Source organism: Macaca nemestrina, chromosome 9 (assembly GCF_043159975.1).
Source record: "Macaca nemestrina isolate mMacNem1 chromosome 9, mMacNem.hap1, whole genome shotgun sequence".
Classification (NCBI taxonomy): domain Eukaryota; kingdom Metazoa; phylum Chordata; class Mammalia; order Primates; family Cercopithecidae; genus Macaca; species Macaca nemestrina.
Window position 1 is genome coordinate 126,651,599 of NC_092133.1, and position 25,438 is coordinate 126,677,036.

The 25,438-nt window shown below is 37.2% G+C and overlaps 1 protein-coding gene across 13 annotated transcripts in view; it reads left to right on the plus strand.

Moving 5' to 3' along the window:
• The window catches only part of LOC105488216 (tRNA aspartic acid methyltransferase 1), a 61,987-nt gene that overhangs the window by 16,477 nt on the left and 20,072 nt on the right, over nucleotides 1–25,438 (plus strand). For 7 of the 13 annotated variants that reach the window (XM_071070427.1, XM_011752085.3, XM_024794870.2 and 4 more), the window contains exons 2-3: nucleotides 12,226–12,335; nucleotides 21,910–21,986. In XM_071070427.1, the coding sequence (XP_070926528.1) occupies nucleotides 12,226–12,335; nucleotides 21,910–21,986 (187 nt within the window). Of the gene's footprint in view, nucleotides 1–12,225; nucleotides 12,336–15,228; nucleotides 15,364–21,909; nucleotides 21,987–25,438 lie in introns of those variants that run through there. The other 6 variants (XM_011752089.2, XM_024794871.2, XM_011752090.2 and 3 more) reach the window with 3 other exon arrangements.

The window sequence follows — 25,438 nt, forward strand, 5'->3', positions numbered from 1 at the left end:
TATTCTCATTTTTAAAAAGTCTTTGCACTTTCAATAATAATAATGGCAAACATTTATTATATGCCAGACACTAATCAAGTGTATTATAGTTATTATCTCATTTAATCCTCAGAAAATCCTTTGGCATGGGTACTTTATTATCCTCTGAATAGGTGAAGATACTGAGGCTTAAAGACAAATAAATTTGCCTAAATCACACAACTGGAAATAGCCAAGCTAGGATTTAAATGCAGAATTCTAGCAGAGAAAGAGATAAATACACAAACAGATATCCATATTCTAAACCTTCATCAGGATGTGTGAATACACACACACAAAATAAAACATTCCATAAGAATGTCCCTAAGACAACTATGATAAAAAATAAAATAATAATGCCTAATGTTGAATACTGTATGGCTTAGTGGAAAAAGATTTGTAGAGAATGATATTGTTAGGAGGATGCTTGGAAAGGGGAAATGAGTGAGACAGTTGAAGTCCATAGGTCTTATGACAAGCCTATACTTTCTGGCCTACTGCAAAATTGTAAAACTTAACTCTTCTTTTAGAGGTATCTGTAGCAGAAATTATACTGCTAGTGTTTTGCAGGGTAAGATTTGAAATTTTATTGAGTAAATAATGATGAAAAGTATACGCTTTCAAGGAGGGTTAACTATAAAGCAAAGAAGGCTCAGAATGGCAAGACGAATTTAGAGAGGATTTTCTTAGGCTAATTTTAGGGATCTTTGTGAGTTAATTATTATATATTATGCTATAGGTTATAAAATATTATTAAAATAATTATACTTTTACAAGTCTTTAAAAAATTCAGTTAACTAGATATAGAGTACTAACATTTATATCACTTTTGATTTTTTCCATTGACTTTTCCTTAAATATGTCAGAAATGATCAGCTTATAAATTATGAGAAAGCATCAGTAAAGAGGACTGTAAACATTTTATAGTAAGGAACCATTCATGAGTGGTCATTCACTGAAAACAAATTTATGTAAAACAAAATCAAAGTCTCTGTTGTTCACACATGTAATTGACTGGATCCCATGTGTTTTATTTCTTGACTTTTTAAGTAGTTTATATCTTTTGACTTCTGTAAGCGTGTGAATAGGTTACTTTCAGCCCTACATTTTTTGGTCATATGCTAGCTACTTGCTGATCTTTAAAAGACTTTCATAAAGTAGTTTAATTTTTATTTTTTCTTTTGATGGTCGTTGAGTTGGCAGATAAAATAATGCACTGAGTTATAATTGTTGTAATTATAATGAGTTATAATTGTTTACTGGTGTGTATGTGCCTGTGACGGGTCACAGCGCAATTGGCATGCTTTGAGAAAAGAGCCAAACCTTTCTTGTCATCCTTGTTACTTTCCTTTTGTTGTTTTTCAGGGTCAAAACCAAGAGCAGTATTGAATTCTTTTGTTTGATAAAAATCATTTTTTTGGTTTGCTTTTTGCCAATTATAAAAATAGTACATTCTTGCTGGGCACAGTGGCTCATGCCTGTAATCCCAGCACTTCGGGAGGCCGAGGTAGGTAGATCTACGAGGTCAGGAGTTCGAGACCAGCCTGGCCAATGTGGTGAAACCCTGTCTCTTACTAAAAATACAAAAATTAGCCAGGCATGCTGGCACACGCCTGTAGTACAGGAGACTGAGGCAGAAGAATTGCTTGAACCTGGGAGGTAGAAGTTGCAGTGAGCCGAGATCGTGTCATGGCACTCCAGACTGGGCAACAGAGCAAGAGTCTATCTCAAAAAAATAAGTAAATATATAAATAAAATAATAGTATATTTTCATTGTAAAAAAATATAAATTATTCAAAAGAGTTTAAAGGAAGAAGTAAGAATTACCTCCAAATCTCACCACCAGCCTTTGTTGATATTTGCCATTCTCTGTCTTAAGGTGCACACATACACATACACTTTAAAAAACTTGAATTTTTACTCAACAAGATATTCCGTAATTGCTCTATGTAGTAAATAATACGGATATCACTTTGTGACAGTAAGTATGGATGTTATCTTTGTAACATCTCTATTTTCATACATGTATGTAATCTTATACTTGTATCTTTACATACTTGTCTACATTTTTTCTTAGCAAACATTTCCAGATGTAGTATAACTAGGTCTAATAATCAAAAGAATTATATCAATTTATACTACAAATGACATGAGGGAGAGCTCATTTTCTTAAATCCTTGCTGGCATTATACAGTGTTCATTTATTCAATCTTTGCCAGTCTGCTAGGTAAAACTGATTAATGTGGATTTCTGTCATTGTTGGTGAGGTTAAGCGTCTTTTATATGTTTATCGATCATTTAAAATTCAGCGTTTTTGAATTGCTTGTAATGAAATTTCTGTTTTAACTGTTTTACCTTCAGGACTTGAACTTTGTAAGAATTGGTGAGACTGGGCAACTGAAAATATTCTGTGCTCCTTAAAAGACATGGGAACTATAGTTTATAAGTAGTTCTCTCTTTGTATTTGTTGTATTTAGTATCCATATGTAGAAATAGGTAATTGGGTATTTACTTCCCAAATTGAAGACACTTGATCTTCTTTCTTCAATTTAGGACAGTTTTATCAAGAAGAATGCTTCTATTTTGTAGATGCATGGTTAATTACTTACTTATGGGACTTTTGCATTCATTTTGCTCTATTTGCCAGTTTGGAATTTGAAATGCTTCTCCTCATAGGAACAAACGGCATATTTGTGTGTGTTCACTTGAATGCCACTTAGAAGTGTTATTTGCGAGTGACAGAAGCTTAGCTCAGACTGATTTCCTAAAAGTTGTAAATATGGACTCATTTAATTGACCAGGTCCAAATGTAGGCCCAGTTAGGGGTAGAGCTTGAAGCAGTGACTCAAATCATGTCACCAGAAACTAGTTTTTTCTCCATGTATCTCAGCTTTGTTTCTTCTAGGTTGGGTGCATTTTTATATATATTCTCCCCTTATTGCATCAAAATGGCTGTAGTAGCCTCTGAACTTATATCCATCCAAGGTTAAAACTGGTAAGAAAGATCAAGCAACTCTTGCTATTAATAGTTACAAAAGAAATAGCCAGCGGTCCCCTCTTATTGTGCCTAATTGGCTTGTTTTGAGTTGCATGCCCATCCTGAAACCGGTCTGGCTAGTCTTACTGGCTCAGACACTTGACCCAGACTTCTAGAAGCTAGGAAAGAGGGATTTGATGCCGTCGGAACCACTTCAGCAGAGTATGAGTGAGGTAAGATTCCCCCAAAGAAAATTTGGGACTATTGCCCGAAAAGGAGGGCCAGATGCTTGTAAAACAGAAAACAAATGTCCACTCATTTTGTATCCTCACTAGAGTGCTCAGTACATGATAGGTAATCTCACAGATATTTACTTACTGCCTGACAATAGCATTATTGGGACTATATTTAAGATATTTGTAAGATAAATAGAATTTTGTAGGTTATCCTGGGAACTTCATTGTAGGTGTTTCCAAGGTAAAAAATTTGACCTAAATGTCAAACAGTTACTAAGAATGAGCATTGAGATAGTCATATAAGATCAGACTTATTAAATACTTTTTAAGCTAGCAGTGTTCTCAGAAACAGGACAACAAGGAGGGTAATCAATAATAATTAGGAGTTGATTTTAGGAAGTGTAAATTCACTCATTCTCTTGTATGTATTCAGTCAGTAGACGTTTATTGAGGGCCTATTCTGTGCCAATTACTGCAATGCCTGGGTGCTGAGAGTACCCATATGAATGAGACATGGTGTCAGCACTAAGATGATCGACCAGTCTAGTGAGAGAGCCACTGTCCTGGGAAAAATGTGACAGAAGAGTGAACTGGAGTGTGATGAGAGTGCACAGATCAGCCTTCATGGTCCATCATGGCGAATGAAGCTCAAGTCATTACATCTGCTTTCCAAACCTCCAGTGGAAAGACCAGAAAGCACAGGGAACTACCACTCTCTTCCTTTATAGAACACTCTCTGAGAGTCTGATGCACTTATTCTGTCTCATTAGTCTGACCTTAGTCCACGGCTGCATCTAGCTGTAGAGGGGTGGCAGATATCCTTTTAGCAGGGTGCATTGCCACAGTGAATAAATTTGATGTTTGGTTATTGAAGAGGAGGAAGAAATAAATGTTGGGATATGCAGATAATTTTTGCAGAGATAGTATAACTAGAAATCATATTTTTGAGTCATTAGTAAAACATATTAGTAAAATTTCATTAGCAAAATTTAATTTGATATAAAATTTACTTCAAAGGGACTGAGCACTAAGAAGAAATTGTGAAGTTCCTTGAGTTCTATAATAGGAAAAAGGTGATGTTTGCTATCCACCTTTCATACTGTTTCTTAAGTACTCATTTGCTTAGTGTTGAGTTTTGCATATTGCTAGGTAGTTTGAAATGGGAAGAGCGACAAGGGAATTGAAGATTGATTATCATCAAAAAAGGCATGGGACTATTTCACCTAAGGTCCAGCTCTGTCTGGGAAATATGTTTCTCTCCTAATAGACAGTTATAAGTAGAAGGAAAAAAATTAAGCATTAATGCAGTGTTGCTTCATGTTGATTCCTACAAATCAGGTTTTCTCTGCACTGAATATGGAAAGAGAATTTTTTTTTTTTTTTTTTTTTTTTTTTTGAGACGGAGTTTTGCTCTTTTGCCCAGGCTGGAGTGAAGTGGTGTGATCTCAGCTCACTGCAACCTCTGCCCTGTGGGTTCAAGCGATTCTCCTGCCTCAGGCCCCCGAGTAGCTGGGATTACAGGTGCATACCACCATGCCTGGCTGATTTTTGTATTTTTAGTAGAGACAGGGTTTTGCCATGTTGGCCAGGCTGGTCTCGAACTCCTGACCTCAGGTGATCCACCCGCCTCAGCCTCCCAAAGTGCTAGGATTAACGGCGTGAGCCACTGCACCCGGTGGAAAGAGAAAATTTATATTGTTTGTCATAGTTTACTTAGAGACTTACTATTTTTATTCCTTAGTAGTTATTTTAAAAGTAGTATCTAGGAAAGGCAAATTAATAGACAAAGGTAACCGTAAAAGAGCACTTCTCTTGAATCAGTTCTTTAATTTCTAACCAGTGAATTAGGGTGAAAAGGCCAAGATCTTTGTCAATAATGGTAGGTAGTAAAAGATGATCTGAAGACCTACCCTTCTTACCTAAATGCTCATAGAGTATTAGGGGTAGAAAGTATCTTTAGAGGTTTGCTTTAGTGGGACTATCTTCCTCCACATTGGATAAAATGAGTAATAAATATCCTGGGAAGAAAATTTTTTTGCCCTGTCTTAAAAAAATCCTTTCCCCAATCCCTCCAATTTCTCTTTCATTCTAGGGTTTGATAGCAAGGTCAGGAAAGCTTTTCCCATCAATGGGATTAAATTTTAGCCCGTTTTCTGTTTTTCCTTTTTTTTTTGTAGAGATTAGAATCAGCTAGTTTTTGTCATTTGTGAAGATCTCTTCCTACATTACTCGGAACTCTTTCAAAAATATTTCTCCTGCAGTTCATCTGCCAGATGAACAGTATGAGTCTTAAGCTTTTCTCACTGGTCTAATTTTCTAACCTTAATAATGATAACGATTGTTTTAATTTTGATTTTTGAATTTTAATTAGAATAATCATTATCATTATTATTTTATCTATTTAATCTATAATATTCCAGATAAATGCCAAGCAGTGAATATGAATTTTAATAATTATTGAGCATCTACTATAGCCTAGGCATTTGTTACCTATATTCTTTAGAGACCAGTTTATGCCCCTGGAACTTGAGGTCCCTGCATCCTCAGGACTAAGGGTAATGCTGGACTATGTGGCCTTTCTGTAGCACCTGCTGAAAGTGGATAACTAAATTGCTTTTTCTCTTCTCTTCTGCTGAGGCAAGCTTCAGGGCTGGTGCGAGGTTAGGGGTTGAGGGGCTGGGGAAGCTGTATTAGCTATCTCATGACATCAACATGACTTTAAATAGACTTTCCTAGAGACGTACCAGAAAGATTACTTATGCCTTAATTTTCTTTCTCAAGGTCCTCCTCAAAACTCCAAATTGCATTATATTATCTGACATGACATCTTTATTTTCTTTTTTTTTTGAGACGGAGTCTCGCTCTGTAGCCCAGGCTGGAGTGCAGTGGCCGGATCTCAGCTCACTGCAAGCTCCGCCTCCCGAGTTCACGCCATTCTCCGGCCTCAGCCTCCCGAGTAGCTGGGACTACAGGCGCCCGCCACCTCGCCCGGCTAGTTTTTTGTATTTTTTAGTAGAGACGGGGTTTCACCGTGTTAGCCAGGATGGTCTCGATCTCCTGACCTCGTCATCCACCCGTCTCGGCCTCCCAAAGTGCTGGGATTACAGGCTTGAGCCACCGCGCCCGGCCGACATCTTTATTTTCCATTCCATGTAAATTCCTTCAGTGTGCTCCTTTTTTTTTACATTAATTTGCCATATTTCTCTCTTACACCACTTCTCTGGCTCTGGTGTGTCTTTTGGTATTTTGTTGAAAAATAAATTCTCCTAAGATACAGTGTCAAGGATGTGATAATTTCTGTTGCGGGAAGTCAGGGACCCCGAACAGAGGGACCAGCTGAAGCCATGGCAGAAGAACATAAACTGTGAAGATTTCATGGACATTTATTAGTTCCCCAAATTAATACTTTTATAATTTCTTACGCCTGTCTTTACTGTATCTCTGAACATACATTGTGAAGATTTCATGGACACTTACCACTTCCCCAATCAATATTCTTGTGATTTCCTATGCCTGTCTTTAATCTCTTAATCCCGTCATCTTCGTAAGCTGAGGAGGATGAATGTCACTTCAGGACCCTGTGATGATTGCGTTAACTGCACAAATTGTTTGTAGAGCATGTGTGTTTGAACAATATGAAATCTGGGCACCTTGAAAAAAGAACAGGATAACAGCAATCTTCAGGGAACAAGGGAGATATGACTTGGAGCCTGACTGCCAGTGAGCCAGGCGGAGCAGAGCCATATTTCTCTTCTTTCAAAAGCAAATAGGAGAAATATCGCTAAATTATTTTTTTCAGCAAGGAACATCCCTGAGAAAGAGAATGTGCCCTGAGGGTTGGTCTATAGATGGCCCCCTTAAGGTGACCGCTTTTTACGGTCGAAGCCGAAGGGATGGAATAAGCCTCGGTCTACTGTAGCGCTCCCAGGCTTATTAGGACGAGGAAATTCCCGCCTAATAAATTTTGGTCAGACAGGTTGTCTGCTTTCAAACCCTGTTTCCTGATAAGATGTTATCAATGACAATGTGTGCCTGAAACTTCATTAGCAATTTTAATTTCACCCCATCCTGTGGTCCTGTGATCTCACCCTGCCTCCACTTGCTTTGTGATATTTTATTACCTTGTGAAGCATGTGATCTCTGTGACCCACACCCTATTCATGCACTCGCTCCCCTTTTGAAAATCACTAATAAAAACTTGCTGGTTTTACGGCTCGGGGAGTATCACGGAACCTACCGACGTGTGATGTCTCCCTCGGATACCCAGCTTTAAAATTTCTCTCTCATACTCTTTCCCTTCATTTCTCAAAGCAGCCGGGATGCCTAGGAAATAGAAAAGAACCCACAGTAAATATCGGGGGTGGCGTTCCCCCCGATAAATTTCATAGGTCTTCAGCAGTTCTTATCCATATTTTGGCTGGTGGTCTCTTATATTTAGTCAGGTATTAGTAGCAATAATAATCTAAGGTATGTCTTGACACAAAGTAAATTTTTTGTTTTTTGACTATTAGCTGAACTTCTATGGAAACTTTCTAAGGAAATTGGATGTTTGAAAAATATTTTTAATGTATTTTTTATTTTATTCTTGGAAATAATTTATCAGCAATTTTTAAAATGCAAGAACTGTTTTTTTTTTTCCTTCCCCGAGACGGAGTCTCGCTCTGTCATCTAGGCTGGAGTGCAATGGCGCAATCTCAGCTCACTGCACCCTCCGCCTCCTGGGTTCAAGCGATTCTCCTGCTTCAGCCTCCCAAGTAGCTGGGATTATAGGCGTGTGCCACCATGCCCGGCGAATTTTTGTATTTTTGGTAGAGATGGAGTTTCACTATGTTGGCCAGGCTGATCTCAAACTCCTGACCTCAAATTATGCAACCTCCTTGACCTCCCAGAGTGCTGGGATTACAGGTGTGAGCCACCTCACCCAGAAAAGTGCAAGAACTTTTAAAAAGAACCAAGCAGTATACTTTACTAGTAGTGATAAAACATTTGGCAGCAATATTAAGTTCAGATCCTTATAGGTCTGTACGTTCTTTAGTACTTTTATTCCTAACTGAGGCAGCACTTTGAATGAAAGGACATTGGATGTATTCAACCGATATTTCATCTTACAACTAGATGTCAGTGTTAACATACCTGATTAAATGTCTCAGGTATGAGTATAATGAGTAATTCAGTAGTTACTCACCTATATGAGATATATATTAGAAAATAAATAATAGGCCGGGCGCGGTGGCTCAAGCCTGTAATCCCAGCACTTTGGGAGGCCGAGACGTGCGGATCACGAGGTCAGGAGATCGAGACCATCCTGGCTAACACGGTGAAACCCCGTCTCTACTAAAAAATACAAAAAACTAGCCGGGCGAAGTGGCGGGCGCCTGTGGTCCCAGCTACTCGGGAGGCTGAGGCAGGAGAATGGCGTGAACCCGGGAGGCGGAGCTTGCAGTGAGCTGAGATCTGGCCACCGCACTCCAGCCTGGGCGACAGAGCCAGACTCAGTCTCAAAAAAAAAAAAAAGAAAATAAATAATAAAGAAGGAACAGAATTTTAAAAATATCTTTCCTTATTTCAGAGTGGACTAGTTATGCCTTAATTTTCTTTCTCAAGGTCCTCCTCAAAACTCCAAACTGCATTATATTATCTAGCATAATATCTTTACAATTACATTTTTTACATTTGTATTTACATTTTGTAAATATTGATTTTTTCCCCATATTAATAACTACACAAGAACAGTTAAATTTTTTGATTTATTTGGTTAGGAAAGTCAAGAAAAGTGTGAACTTGCAAAGCTTTTCACTACTACCAACCAAAAGTTCTTCCCTGCAGCTTTTCCAGAAAGAATCATCAGAAAAAGAAAGGAAAGTATTGCTATTCGTGTGTGTGTGTGTGTGTTTCTTGTCTATTTTGGTAATAAGCATATTGAAAGCAAGAATTATGTATGTATCCTCAGTGACATTTCTAACATCTCACCTAGAAGTCTCTCTGGAAATAACTAAATCTACCTTTTAAATTTAGTCCTCATATAAATGGAAGCGTGATGTCCTTATGTATTCCTTACAGAGCCAATCTGACAACCTTTTAAAATAATTTGTATTGTGTTTCTCAGCCAAGCATGGTGGCTCATGCCTGTAATCCCAGCACTTTGGAAATCTGAGGCAGGCATATCACTTGAGGTCAGGAGTTCGAGACCGGCCTGGCTAGCATGGTGAAACCCTGTCTCTACTAAAAATATGAAAATTAGCTGGGTGTGGTGGCATGTGCCTGTAGTTTCTGTTACTCTGGAGACTGAGGCAGGAGAATCAAATTGCTTGAACCTGGGAGGTGAGGTTGCAGTGAGCCAAGATCACGCCACTGAACTCCAGCCTGGGCAAGAGAGTGAGACGCTCTCTCAATAAATAAATAAATAAATAAATAAATAAATAAATAAATAAAATAAAATAATTATGTTTCTCTAAGTAGGATATCTCACCTTTTTTTTTTTTTTTTTTTTTAAGTCAGGCTTCCTGTTAATAAATATGAAATCCTGAATAATAACTGAAATATCATGAATAAAGTCTAGGCAAAGTAATATGTCAAAGTACTGAAAACACATCCTCTTCCTCTATTTCAATGAGAAGATATTCACAAATCCCTTTCCCAAATTCTGCCTCCTGTTTGAGAATTACTACTCTTGGATCACTCAAGTGATGGAGCTCACATAGGCAAAATTCTATAGAATTATGTTCACTTTGATATTTTTAATTATACATTTTCAAAATCTATATAGTGACTTAAAAGTAAAGAATTTTGGAGATTATAGATTTAAACCGTATACTAAGAAATATCAAGACAACTTGTCTTTGGAGCTCAAGTTAAAATTTTGACAGAATTGACAGGTTTGCTTTTTAAAACTTATCTATAAGTTTAACCTTTTCCTTAGAAACAATAACTGCCCCCCAATTCTATTTTGAGAAGGCAAGTTGAATTAGTGTCAGTAATATGTTAGTATATCCATTTCTCTTAGTGGAAATACCTTTTTAAGTTACGCAGTAAGTCCTAATTTTATAACAGTCTAAAATATGTGCATCGATGCGTGCTAGCAGTGCATGGGCTTATCGGCTTTGAAAATCTATTCTTTCCTGAGAAAGAACTTTCAGTTCATCAGTTTTTGGATCACTATATGAAACACTCATTTGGCAGTTGATTTTTGTCAGTTTTTGTGACCTCCAGGCATATAACACAAGAACATAAAATTAATTATTGATTATAGTACAGATTCAGCACATCACTGTACATTTTCACTCAACCTGAAAAAAAGATAAAAGTCCTATTAACCAACGTCAGGCAATCCGAGTTCGCTTCATATATAGTGGAAATACAAGCAGGCTACATCATGCTGATTAGAACATATTTAACAAAACAGTAAAATAGTACAATGAAGTCTATTTAATTGTCAGCTCTCTTACAGTGATTAGTAGTAGCTTAATTCTTGACTTGAATTATGATAGTTTTGTGATTTTGCAAATTGATCCTTATATATTAGTATTTTCTGTTGTTTAGAAGGCTTCTTGATTTGTATTTCAAGATCTGATGACTTTAACAGATATGATTTATAACCTTAAATTTATTTTATACTGAGGCCAGTAACTAGTTACTACACTTAAATGCAGAAGAGGCAGCTGTCTATGGCATTACTAATTAGACCACCAAGTTTGCAGCACACAGGGAATCTTACTTTTCAGCAGGATACCTCGGGGATAACTGGTCCTAGCTGAGTGTCTTGAGCCTAGCAGCCATTTAGTATAAATCCTTGGGGACATTTGTGCCTTTCTTTTCTTCCTGGCTTCATCTCTTCTAGGCCTCAGTGGAAGGTTATGATTGTTTTCTGAGTGTATGTGAGCCTTTCTCCTTGCCCTGTCTCCTGTGGTCTGCTTTTATTTCCGGGTGTCTGCTGCATGAGTCCTAGTTTCTCACACCATTCTTTTTTTTTTTTTTTTTTTTCCTTTTTTGATATTTGGGCTAAGCTAAGCAGCTAACTATTAAGCAGCTAATGGTGTTAAAGAAATGGCTACTTGGAACTACTACATAATATTGTATTGTTTTCTCTGATGATTTTCTTAAGTCTCAAATACTTTTATTTTTAAAACTTCACACTTTTTCCTGACTTGGGTCAGGGCATACACATAATTGGTTTTATACATGTTTGGGGAAAGAGGGTGGTCATTTTAAAATACAGCTATGGCTGCAATTGTGGAGTTTCAATTCTGATTAACATTAAAGAATATGCTAGAATTCTCTGAATCTGAAAACATTTTGAAAATGCTTTTCTTCACCAGCAAGACAGAAGGGCAGTGAAGACATTCCTTTATAATTGTTTCCCTTATTCTTCTTATATTGTCTCCTGGTCTGTCAACATTTAAGATGTTGGTAAATGAACCATTTACATTTGGATACCAATTAATTGTTCATCTCATTTAAAAACTTATGTAAGCTTTAATTGGGTGAATTTTGTCAAATGTGAATTACATCTCAATAAAGCTGTTACTAAAAAAAAGAAAAAAAACTTAAAGCATTTTCAATGGTACTGTGAAGCAGCTTTGTATTAATGTGAGAAGGTACAGGACAAATGGTAATTTATTTATATAAAGTTCCAAATCATAGGGCTTTTAGAATATGCCTCACTTTTCAATTTTTGGTTTAACTTAGGAAAACTTTCTATTTGACTTATAAGTGTGTCTCTTAATGAGGGAGGAAAGCAAATATAAGAGGTAAGACTAAAATATTTAAATCTTATCTTTAGCATTGGAATGCTGTTTAGAGAAATGAACCAGAAGTCCACGTCCAAATATTTCACTTCATGCCTGGCTTCCCCGGGCTGACCTTCCATTGACAGTCTGAGATCAGGCTAATGCATGAGGAAGTAAAGAAATGGATTACTAAATTCTGCTATTTTGATTTCTTTCTATAATGAACTTAAGGACTTTTCTTTTCAAGATACTCCATTTGTCATTACAGAAAGCTGTATACCTGCAGAAGTGGTGGCTGCCGTTGATGTCAACACTGTCGCTAATGAAGTATACAAGTATAATTTTCCTCACACACAGTTACTTGCCAAGACAATTGAAGTGAGTAATTGTCATTGTTTTAATAAGTATGTAGCAAGGGAAATGTGATTGAAAAACACTGGCAAATACTGGTTTCTGGTGGCTTAATTGGAAGATAAAGCATATATAAATTTAAGAGTTCAGGAGAAGGGAATTAACATTTTATATCCTATCAGAAGATAGCATGCTTTAAAAAAAATGTCCAGCGGCCGGGCGCGGTGGCTCACGCCTGTAATCCCAGCACTTTGGGAGGCCGAGACGGATGGATCACAAGGTCAGGAGATAGAGACCATCTTGGCTAACACGGTGAAACCCTGTCTCTACTAAAAATACAAAAAATTAGCCGGGTGTGGTGGCGGGCGCCTGTAGTCCCAGCTACTCGGGAGGCTGAGGCAGGAGAATGGCGTGAACCCAGGAGGCGGAGCTTGCAGTGAGCCGAGATCGCACCACTGCGCTCCAGCCTGGGCGACTGAGCGAGACTCCCTCTCAAAAAAAAAAATGTCCAGCTATAGAGAGGGAGATCAATATTTTGGTCTCTCAGAGAAATAATTGAAATGTAAGGATATGCTTGACTTCTAAATTCTTGTTCTGTGGTGATATCAAACTTCAAAAAAGTATTTACTTATATTAAATACTTACATAGTATGTATAGTATGCAGTAAGAACAAGGGAGAAAATCACTGGGTTTTACTGAATCCTTCTTATTTTAGCAAACCTATCAAGGTTAACCTTTTTCACCTGTGGTGACTTCAGCACAAGTATTGAAACACTGATTTATGTTGAGTTATTTTTAAAATAATGTGAAATTGGCCAGGCGCCGTGGCTCACGCCTGTAATCCCAGCACTTTGGGAGGCCGAAGCAGGTGGATCACGGGGTCAGGAGTTCGTAGACCAGCCTGGCTGACATAGTGAAACCTGGTCTCGACTGAAAATACAAAAATTAACCAGCTGTGGTGGCATAAGCCTGTAGTCCCAGCTACTCAGGAGGCTGAGGCAGGAGAATCCTTGAACCTGGGAGACGGAGGTTGCAGTGAGCCAAGATCGCGTCTCTGTACTCTAGCCTGGGCGATTTTGTCTCAAAAAAAAAAAAAAAAAAAAAAGAAAGAAAGAAATTGTGTTTTTTCTCCTAATTTATCATGGAAAATTTTACAAACAAATTTTCTCATGAAGCCATAATTTACATGCAATAAACATGTAGTTTATTGTATGTAATTTTAAGTGGGCAGTTTGAGTTTCGACTCAATCATCAACTGTGTAACTACCACCACCACAATCAAGACTTAGAACATTTCCATCATGCTAAGTTGTTCTTAGTGCCACATTTCCGTCAGTCTCCAACCTCAACCCAGGCGACGATGGATCTGCTTTCTTTTCATTATGGATTAAGTTTTCCGTTTCTAGTATATCACAAATAAAATCATAAGAGTGTAATTCTTTTGAGTGGAACTGCTTTTGTTTAGTGTTGATGGTTTTGGAATTCATCATATTTTGTTGTGTATCAGTAGTTTGCTCTTTTTTATTGTTGAGTAATATTTTGTACAATAGAATATCATATACTACAATATGTGTCTCTATTCACATTATTATAGACATTTAAATCATTTCTAGTTTTTTACCATTACAAGTAAAGTTGCAGTGAACATTTATGTACAAATCTGTGTGGATCTTAGTTTTCCTTTATTGTGGATAAATACCTACATTTATTAAACTTTATGAGAAAATACCAAATTTTCCAAGTTTTTGAAGTGTTTTTACCATTTTACATTGTCACTATTAATGTTTAACTGAGAAATTTCACATCCTTGCGAGCACTTGATGTTGCTGGTCTTTTGAATTTTAGCCATTTTAGTGAGCATGTAGTGGTATTATGGTTTTTAATTCGCATTTCCCTGATGACTAATGAGGTTGAGTATCTTTTTGTGTGCTTATTGGCAATTTGTATATCTTCTCTGTCAATAAATTTCTTGCCCAATTTTTATTATTTGGGTGTTTGTATTATTATTATTTAATTGTGAGAGTTGTTTATCTTTTCTGGATTTAAGTTGTCAGAAATATGCATAACAAATATCTTCTCCAATTCTGTAGCTTCTCTTTTTATTTCCTTAACTATGTCTGTCAAAACACAGACGTTACCATTTTTGTTTTTTCTTGTAGAGGACATGTTTTTTGTGTCCTAAGGAATCTTTGCTTACTCAAGTTTTCTCCTGTTTTCTGAAATTTTATAGTTTTAGTTTTACATTTAGGTCTTTGAACATTTAAAGTTACTTTTTGTGTAGATTGTGAGGTATGGGTCAAGATTTATTTGTTTTCTTACAAGGGGACATAATGTTGTCCCAGAACCATTTACTGAAAAGAATGTCCTTTCCCTAATCAATTTCTTTGGTGCCTTTATGTTAAAAAATCATGTATGTGTGGTCTATTTCTGAACTCTGTCTTCAGTAGTATTTATGTGTTTTTTTTTTTTTTTTTTTTTTTTTTGAGACGGAGTCTTGCTTTGTCACCCAGGCTGGAGTGCAGTGGCGCGATCTCGGCTCACTGCAAGCTCCACCTCCCGGGTTCACGCCATTCTCCTGCCTCAGCCTCCGAGTAGCTGGGACTACAGGCGCCCGCCACCTCGCCCGGCTAATTTTTTGTATTTTTAGTAGAGATGGGGTTTCACCGTGTTAGCCAGGATGGTCTCGATCTCCCGACCTCGTGATCCACCCGCCTCGGCCTCCCAAAGTGCTGGGATTACAGGTGTGAGCCACCGCGCCCGGCCATATTTATGTTTATTATTATACCAATAACACTGTTTTGATTGCTGTAGCTTTATAGTATATATTGAATTCAGGCAGTGTTATGTTCTTGAACTTTTGTTTCTCTTTTTCTAGGTTAATTTGGCTGCACTATTCTTTACATTTCTGTGTAAATATTAGGATCAGCTTGCCAATTTCTAAAAAAAAAAAAAAAAAAAAACTGATTGAAATTGCACTGATTCATTTTGGGAGAACTGACATCCTGATAAAATGGAGTCTTCCAGTGCACAGATATGGTATCTCCTTTTATTCAGGTCTTCTTTAGTTTTTATCAGCAATGTTTTCTAATACTTAGTGTATAAGTCTCACACATATGTTGGTTAATTTTCCCTAAATATTTGTGGGGTTTGGTGCTATTACAGGTGAGTCTTTTTGAAATTCATTTTCCAATTGTTTGTTGCTAGCATATAAAAATATACTTATTTTTGTTTATTGCTTTGTATCCTGTGGCTTCTATATTCACGTATTAGTCTCACTGGCAAAAATGAATTTTTAAAGGATTTTCTCCATATGCAATTATATTGTTTGAAAGACAATTTTACTTTTCCCTTTCAATTTGTGACTTTTTTTTTTCTTATCTTATTGCATTGTCTGGGATCTGTTGTACAATGTTAACTAAAAAGGGTTAAAGTGGATATCTTGCTTTTTTCCAGATGTTAGGAGTGTAGTATTTAGTCATTTGTCATTTAGTATGATGTTAAAGTTTTTTGTAGATGCCTATTATCAGGTTAAGAAAGTTCCTTAACATCTGATTTCTGAGAATTTTTATTATGAATTGGTGTTGAATTTTCTCAAATGTGTTTTTTGAATCTTTTGATGTGACTATATTATTTTTCCTTTTAATGCTTTAATATGGTAACTATATTAATTACTTTTTTGAATATTAAATCAATCTTGCAGTTCCTGGAATAAATCCTACTTAGTCATGATGAATCATCTTTTTAATGTAGTACTGGATCCAGTTTGCTAATATTTTATTAAGAGTTTTTGCATTTACCTGCATTTTTTTTGTGTGTTTTCTTCATAATGTTTTAGTATGGTTTCAGTATTAGAATAATAGTAGGGTCATATTTTCTGGAAGAGTTTGTGAGGAACAGATATTAGTTCCTCAATAAACGTTTGATAGAATTTTGTTAGTAAAGCCTTTTGGTCCTGGAGTTTTTTTTTTTTTTTTTTTTTTCCTTTGGGAAGGTGTTTATGAATTTAATTTTTCAAATTGCTATAAGGTTATTGAGGCTATCTATTTGAAAGTGTTTGTTTGCACATATACTTTCATCCTTTTAATTTTATCCTAATTATATTTTTATATTTAAGTTAGGCTTATTGTAGACAGAATATAGTTGGATCTTTTTTCTTATTCAGTCTTACAATCTCTGCCTTTCAATTGGAGTTTTGTAACATTTACATTTATTCTTGTTAGAATATGGTCGAGCTTAATTTAACTACCTTGTTACTTGTTTTCTTTTTCTCTAATCTGTCTTTTGTTTCTTTTTCCCTCTTTTCTTGCCTATTTGGATTTTTAAAAAATTCGTTATTCTTCACTAATGTCTTTTTTAAGATAATTAGTCATAGTATTTATTCAATGTAAACTGAAATTTCTTTTAAAATATCTACATATCTATATCTATCTTTGTTTTTTTTTTCTTATTGGATTCTCTAGCGTTTACAATATGCATCTATTACTTGTGGAAGCCCACCTTCAAATAACATTATACCACTTTATGTTTAAATTTTCACAGTATACCTCCAATTTCCCCTACTGGTCTATTTTGATATTTTGTCTTGCATTTTACCGCTAAAAATGTTATAGCCACCAACATACATTGTTACTATTTTTTGGATTAAGTAGTCAAGTATCTATTACAGAACTTTTAAAAAGCACAAAAAGTCTTTTACATTTATCTATATATCTACAATTTTCAGCTTTTTTTTTTTTTTTTTTTTTTTTGAGACAGAGTCTTGCTCTGTCGCCCAGGCTGGAGTGCAGTGGCCTGATCTCAGCTTACTGCAAGCTCCGCTTCCCAGATTCACGCCATTCTCATGCCTCAGTCTCCTGATTAGCTGGGACTACAGGCACCTGCCACCACACCCGGCTATTTTTTGTATTTTTAGTAGAGACGGGGTTTCACTGTGTTAGCCAAGATAGTCTCGATCTCCTGACCTCATGATCCACCCGCCTTGGTCTCCCAAAGTGCTGGATTACAGGCGTGAACCACTGCACCATGCCTCAGCACTTTTTATCCTTGTGTTTTAGATCAAAGTTTGCATGTGATATAATTTTTCTTCTTCCTGAAAAACCTTCTTTAGTGTCTCTTGTTGGGTATATATAGAAAGGGACAAATTACCTTGGTACTTTTGAGTAAAAAAGTGTTTTATTTTGTCTTCATTGTGAAATATAATTTTTTACGGATTTTTTTTTTTCTTTTTTGGAGAGACAGGGTCTCACTGTGTCGCCCAGGCTGGTCTCAAACTCTTGGGCTCAACTGATCCTCCCACATCAGCCTCTCAAAGTGCTGGGATTGCAGGCATGAGCCACTGTGCCTGGCCCACTGAATCTCTGATTCCATTCATTTTGAAAGATATTTTTGTAAAAATCTGTTTGTTTTCTTTTAATACTTTCCAGTGTTAGCTGGGTTGCTTAATTTCTGACTTAAGGTCTGTAATAATTTCTGTTTTCATTCCTCTTAATATATTGTGTCTTTCTCTGTCTACATTTAAGATTTTATCTTTATCACATGTTTTGAAAAGTTTTATTTTGATGTGCTTTTTATGTTTTTCTTTATTTGTAGTGCTTGGACCTTGTGGTGCTTTTCTTATTTATAATTTTCATCAAATTTGGGGGCTTTGACTATTATTGCTTCAAAAACAATCTCTGATCTCTTTCTTCACTTTCTCCAGTTACATATTGTAGAGTAAATGCTAGCTACCAAAGACAGAGTGATCCATGATAAATATCATTAATGCCTCTGAAGAAGAGAATGACTCCAGTGGAACAAAAACTCTTAGTAAAAATAGATTAAAATTTTCCTAAAATGAAACTTACAATATAGCATCCATGAGCCCTTCTGGAACAGATGACTCCATCACTTAATCTAGCTAAGCAAGAGATGAATCAAAGTAGAAAACCCAGGAATGAAGCTGCCATGTTAGGAGGAAAACTATGGTTAGAAAATAGGTGAAAATGTTGTAAAGCTTTGCAGTGTAGAAGTAATAATGCAATTGGAGTGGGAAGAGGCAGTGAGACACAAAAAATATGTCTTTGCAGATAAATGAAGCTATCAATTTTTTAGGACATTATTCAGTGTTATTACTGTCAGGGTCTCAGCAGAGCTGGAAAAGAGAAAGCTCAGCTGTCAGAGCATCAAAGTAGCTAATTAAGGCAACAAGCCAAAAACAAAGGAGTTAAGCCTTCACTCACTTACGGTGGTGTCACTGGCAAGAATCTAAATGCAGAGACAACGCCACTCTCCCGGTTCCATTTGCCCATGGATCTGTGTAGATGTGAGGGCCCTCTCACTGTTGAGGGAATCCTTGTCCTTAAGGGAAGGGCAAGCAGGGAGGGTTAGTAGTGGAAAAGTGCTGGGGACTGAGTCAGGGTGGCACACTCTTCAAGTGTTGTCAGGGTCTTCAGGGTTTCCCACACCTCCCCAAACAAGGAGGCCTTGGCAGAGAAGTTCTGCTCGAGGCCTCAGATAAGGAGACCTCGGAATGAAGGCTCTGGGACTAAGTATGCAAATGTTCCGAGAGCATAACTGCTGGCCTGGTTGCCCGAGACCTTGACTGCACATACACACACACACACACACACACACACACACACACACACACACACACATATGTCTAAACCCAGTAACATACCAAATGGTGAAACTTTAAAAGTATTCTCACTAAAATAATAAAAAGACAAGGATGTCCACCATTAGCACGACTACTTGATATTGTTGTGGAACTGTTAGCTAATGCACTTACACAGAGAAATATCATATAAATAGAAACAGAGATTTAAAAATGTGATTGAATATGCCAGAAAACACTAACAAGTTAAGCAAAAATAGTATCTGAGGAATACTTAGTGCTTTAATAAGGAGGCTGGCTACAAAAATATGCTAACCTATTGCATACTATATACAAACAAAAACCTACTAGGAAACATAATAGGAGAAAGTTCCTATTTTTAGTAATGACACAAGAATCTATATAACAAGAAATCTAATTCATATGGAGGTTAAAGAGACTTGAAAATGATGAAAGCGTACTGTGTTTTTGGATAGGATGGCTGAATATTGTAAAAATATTGGCTCTCTTTCACTAAAACTTCAATAAAATAGTCAAAAGTTGTTGTTTTCTAATCTGCCAAGTTCTTCCTAAAGTTCAAATGAAAATTAAGTTTAAGAATAGCCAGGAAACTTTCTGAGAAAATAAGCAAGAAGGCAGGCAGAGGGACATATACACCTGCCAGTCAACACGGGATGAACAATGTTAGCACACTGACCTGATCTAATATTGTCTGAAAGCAAGAGTGTTTTCCTTAACTTGTATAGTCATATAATGTAAAAAGTCAATTTCCATTGGCTTTAAAATATTTAGTCATTAAAGATAACCTGTGTATTTCCATGACTGCTTTATTTAATCCAAATACATTTTCATTGACCTAGAATACCAGGTTAAATAAGTTGTGAATGGTTCAATTTAGTGATGAATTTTTGCCTAATTGCCTTATTAGTTGGCCTACACTATTAAAAAATCACTATTTTCAAAAAATGCTCATCATCACTGGCCATCAGAGAAATGCAAATCAAAACCACAATGAGATACCATCTCACACCAGTTAGAATGGCGATCATTAAAAAGTCAGGAAACAACGGGTGCTGGAGAGGATGTGGAGAAACAGGAACACTTTTACACTGTTGGTGGGACTGTAAACTAGTTAAACCAATGTGGAAAACAGTGTGGTGATTCCTCAAGGATCTAGAACTAGAAATACCATTTGACCCAGCCATCCCATTACTGAGCACATACCCAAAGGATTATAAATCATGCTGTCATAAAGACACATACACACGTATGTTTCTTGCGGCACTATTCACAATAGCAAAGACTTGGAACCAACTCAAATGTCCATCAATGATAGACTGGATTAAGAAAATGTGGCACATATACACCATGGAATACTGTGCAGCCATAAAAAAGGATGAGTTCATGTCCTTTGCAGGAACATGGATGAAGCTGGAAACGATCATTCTGAGCAAACTATCACAAGGACAGAAAACCAAACACCGCATGTTCTTACTCATAGGTGGGAATTGAACAATGAGAACACTTGGACACAGGGTGGGGAACATCACACACTGGGTCCTGTCATGGGGTGGAGGGGTGGGGGAGGGATAGCATTAGGAGAAATACCTAATGTAAATGATGAGTTTTAATGGGTGCAGCACACCAACATGGCACATGTATACATACGTAACAAACCTGCACATTGTGCACATGTACCCTAGAACTTAAAGTATGTATATATAAAAAAAGAATCTGTTAAAGCTGTAACTTTTTTAGTGGCTAGCTGTATTAGAGACATTGACTCTGTTTACTTCCTTTTGATTCTAGACATAGGATGCCACTGGAATAATTGCTATGAGAGATTGTTGTTTTATTTTTACTTTAGTTTTAGGAATTTAGCTGTTATCATTCCATGTCCAGTTGCATATCATAATGGCCCTGTATATACAGGCTGTTGAACTTGAATGCGATGTGCTAATACCCTGCCCCGTGTGTTCTGGCTGACTGCTCAGTATAGAATTTTCAGATTGCTTTCCTTAGCACTGCGGAGTCGAGAAGTGCTTTAGGAAATTTTCAATATCTAATTTTGATTTCATTTTCACAGATGTATCTGTAATTATTTAAAATCCTATGATCAAAAACTGATAAGACATGCACATTCAAACTGTTAATACAATGGAGACAACTGACATGTTCCCACGTTAACTCACTCTTTACAGAATTCAGAGTAAAGCTTTTCCTGCTTTATTCATGTGCTTGAACTTCTTAGAAGTGGGTTATAATTAGGAAGGTTTTGATTCTGGACTGATTTCTTTAAGTTTCTAGCTAAAGATGTGCACTGAGAGTGCTTAATGTGAGTTGGCAAACCCCTGACGTGTGCTTCCCTGTGTTTGTCTTCTGAGATATAGAAAGGGAACAAACATAGCACAGTTCTCAGCTAGTTAGCCCATTAGGAATTCTTTTGATTCATCTTGTCAACAATCATTTGAAGTTCATTGCACACAACTGCAAATATTTGTGGCTATCTGAGAATTAGGCCCTTTTCCATTTGATAATATATTAACAGATGTATATGAAAGGGATGGTGACTGGTCTGCATATCACATTTGCTAAATAAAGAACATTATTGACAGGTAGGTATTTAAAAATTTCCTAGACCCCATCCCCATGAAAATTGTCAATTATAAAATAAGGTTCTCCGTGTTTTACTCCAGAAAACAGCAGTGATACACTTGAGGCGTGATACAGGCCAGATGTGCTTAGGATCCAGGAAACAATTGTTCCAGCTCTGGGCTGGTGCTGGGAACTTGGGGGAAGTCACTTAATTTCTTATAGCTTCAGTTTACTGCCCCACTTCCTTCACAGTATTGTTTTGAGAAGTTAGTTAACCAAAGTTGATTTGACAAGCATTGTATTATAAACTGTTTCAGTTTCTGATATATTTAGTTATAGTTAGTATTTTCCTTCTTCCCCATTCTATCCATGTTTTTATGTTTTTGTTCCCCCAAATGTTCATTCCTCAGGGCATTACACTTGAAGAGTTTGACAGATTATCTTTTGATATGATTTTAATGAGCCCTCCATGCCAGCCATTCACAAGGTATGTGTCATAAATATTTCAATGTTGTATTGGTCCATTTCGATGCTGCTGATAAAGACATACCTGAGACTAGGCAATTTACAAAAAAAGAGGTTTCCTAGACTTACAGTTCCATGTGGCTAGGGAAACCTCACAATCATGGCGGAAGGCAAGGAGGAACAAGTCATAGGCAGCAGGTAAAGGGAGAGAGGTTGTGCAGGGAAACTGCCCTTTATAGAACCATCAGCTCTCATGAGACTTATTCACTGTCACAAGAACAGCACAGCAGAGACCTGCCCCCACGATTCAGTTACCTCCCACCAGGTCCCTCCCACAACACGTGGAAATTCAAGATGAGATTTGGATGGGGACACAGCCAAACCATATCAAGTGTTGAGAAAGTGCTTTTGAAGGACTTACTAAATCAAAGCATACCATAGTGTCAAGCATGGACACTTTGAAGTTTATTAGCTGCATTTCATAGTTTGGAAATTTTTTCATAAATCTTTTTATCTACTTATGTTTGTATGTATTTATTTTTAAATAATAATTATTGGGACAGGGTCTTGCTCTGTCACCCAGGCTGCAGTACAGTAGCATGATCACAGCTCCCTGCAGCCTTAATCTCCCAGGTTCAAGCAATCCTTCTGCCTCAGCCTTCTGAGTAGCTGGGACTAAAGGTATACACTGCCATGCCCAGCTAATTTTTAAATTTTTTGTAGAGATGGCATCTCATTATGTTGCCATGGCTGGCCTGAAAGCCCCGGGCTCAAGCTATCCTCCCACCTCGACCTCCCAATGTGCTGGGATTACAGGCGGAGCCACCGTGCCCAGCCCCCATTCATATTTATAATTAAGCATTAATCACAAAGGAAATAGCAATTGCTACCAGATGAGCAAATTAATTTGGTCAAAAGTAGATATGCAATACTGTAGGATACCTCTTTTATACTTACCTAAGACACAATGTTTATTTCCAGCCCAAATTACCTTAATTCATTTAAACTAATGAGCATTCAAGAATATCTTTCTAATACTGATTAAGCAAAGTGAATTTCTGCAATAAATATTCAAGTCCTAAATTGCTTAATTGTACAATTTAAAAGCTAGTTAAGCATGTACTTGTGAACTTTACATTTCTTAAAATTCATATGTACATTGAATAATTCTGACTTTTCATAGCAACATTATAATCTCTTCATTAAAAAAATTATATATATGTGTGTGTATATATAAATATTTGGCTATATGTTTCAGGAAATTATATCTTCAACCAAATCTTGACTAATTCATCTTCATTTAGATATTTTTAATAAGTCTTTTGAATTATTTTAAATGATAATAGCAGTAGTAATCCTCTAAGTGTCTTACGCAGAGGATGTCATTTAATTTAACAAGCTTATGGGGTAGCCATTGCTGTTATAATGATTTTACAGATGAGAAACTGGGGCATAGAAAGGTTAGTTTTCTCAAGGATATACAATTAAAGAATGTCAGAGCCAAGATTTGTCAATCATTTTATATATTCCATGATTTTAAGTAGAATATCATATGTAATAAGCAGTCTAATTCAATGAATGAATATTCTAATGCTAAATTTCCATCTAGGTTTGGATTTATTTAAACAATTCTCTAGGAAATGAATTCCCCAAGGATTTATTGTTCACCTACAAGCCAGGCATTATTATTATTATTATTATTTTTTTTTTTTTGAGATGGAGTCTCACTCTGTCACCCAGGCTGGAGTGCAGTGGCGGGATCTCAGCTCACTGCAAGCTCTGCCTCCTGGGTTCCTGCCATTCTCCTGCCTCAGCCTCCCGAGTAGCTGGGACTATAGGCACCCGCCACCTCGCCCGGCTAGTTTTTTGTATTTTTTAGTAGAGGCGGGGTTTCACCGTGTTAGCCAGGATGGTCTCGATCTCCCGACCTTGTGATCCGCCCGTCTCAGCCTCCCAAAGTGCTGGGATTACAGGCTTGAGCCACCGCGCCTGGCCAGGCATTATTTTTGATGCTGTAGTTCCTGTCTTTTGGGAGCTTATAGTCTAATGGGAATGGCTGACAAATAATTATCTTATAATGTTATCTTAAATTATCTTATAAGTTATATAATAAAAGAATGCTGAAAGTGTCCCAGGAGTTCAGAGGAGAAAAGGGCTTGCTGCATACCAAGAGAAGGGAATTCTTTCAGAGGTGATGTCTGAACTGTGTCTGGAAGTAGATTAGGAGTTTATCAGAGCAGACAGAGGCCATTCCATCTCAGGGTGGCTCTAGTGGAGTACGAGAGTGTGAGAGTGTGGCCTGCGGAGTACAGTGAGCAGGTTATACACAGCAGAATGCAGCTCCAACTCTGTGAAGCCTCAGGTAATACTGCAGAGGGCCCCGTAGCTTTCCTACTCCCATCTCTCCCTTGTCTTAGCACAGCTCCAGCTGCTGATAGCAGGAGTAACTGATTCTGTAGTCCTCATGTGAAAGTCTGACAGGAAAGGACAGAATAAGAACTGAAGATTTCTGAGAAGTCTGTTCACATCCAGTCTAATCCCATAGCTGAACCTCAGGTCCACTGATGGTTTTGGTCCTGCCATCAGGTGTGAGGAAACTGACTGACGATGCCAAGTAACTTATTTAAGACTCTGAAGATAAATAGGATGCTTTTGAACCCTGGTCCTCTGTTCCTGCTGCTCAGGCTCAATTCAAGTCTTCATTTCTGCTTTATCTTTGGTCATGTTGTGAATCTTATTTGTAGGATCTACTTGCTAGCCCAAATACTGCCTGTTTACATGACTCGTTTTGACCCTAGTTACTCTAACCTCCTGCTTATAGAATCTAGCCTTCAGCTTAAGTCTCTCCTATTTACTTTGGACAAAATTGTGTTAGTTTTACCTACTGCTTTGATTGTCTTAGATTGGCCACCAGTGCCATTAGCTTCAGGTTGCTACTCCATTCAGCAGCTCATTCATCTGAACTCTCGTTATACCACCAAGGGGAGAGCAAAAAGTATAGTCAGCCAGCACATGTGTGTGTGTTTTCTAAACAAAGTGATTTTAAGAGAACAGTTGGTTTTATTCTGCATTGACTTCTTGTTCTTTTTTGATTAATATAAGTCATTTGTCATATTGTTTTATAAAGATAAATTTTAAGTGTACTTGTTAGGTATGTAAGGATTTTTTTTCTTTTCAACCTCTGCCTTCCAGGTTCAAGCAATTCTTGTGCCTCAGCCTCCTGAGTAGGTGGGATTACAGGCGTGCCCCACCACGCCTGGCTAATTTTTGCATTTTTGGTAGAGATGGAGTTTTGCCATGTTGGCCAGGCTGGTCTGGAACTCCCGGGCTCAAGTGTTCTGCCCACCTCAGCCTTCCGAAGTGCTGGGATTACAGCTGTGAGCCACCACACTCGGCCTAATTTTTGTATTTTTAGTAGAGACAGTATTTCACCATGTCAGCCAGTCTTGTCCCAAACTCCTGACCTCAAGTGAT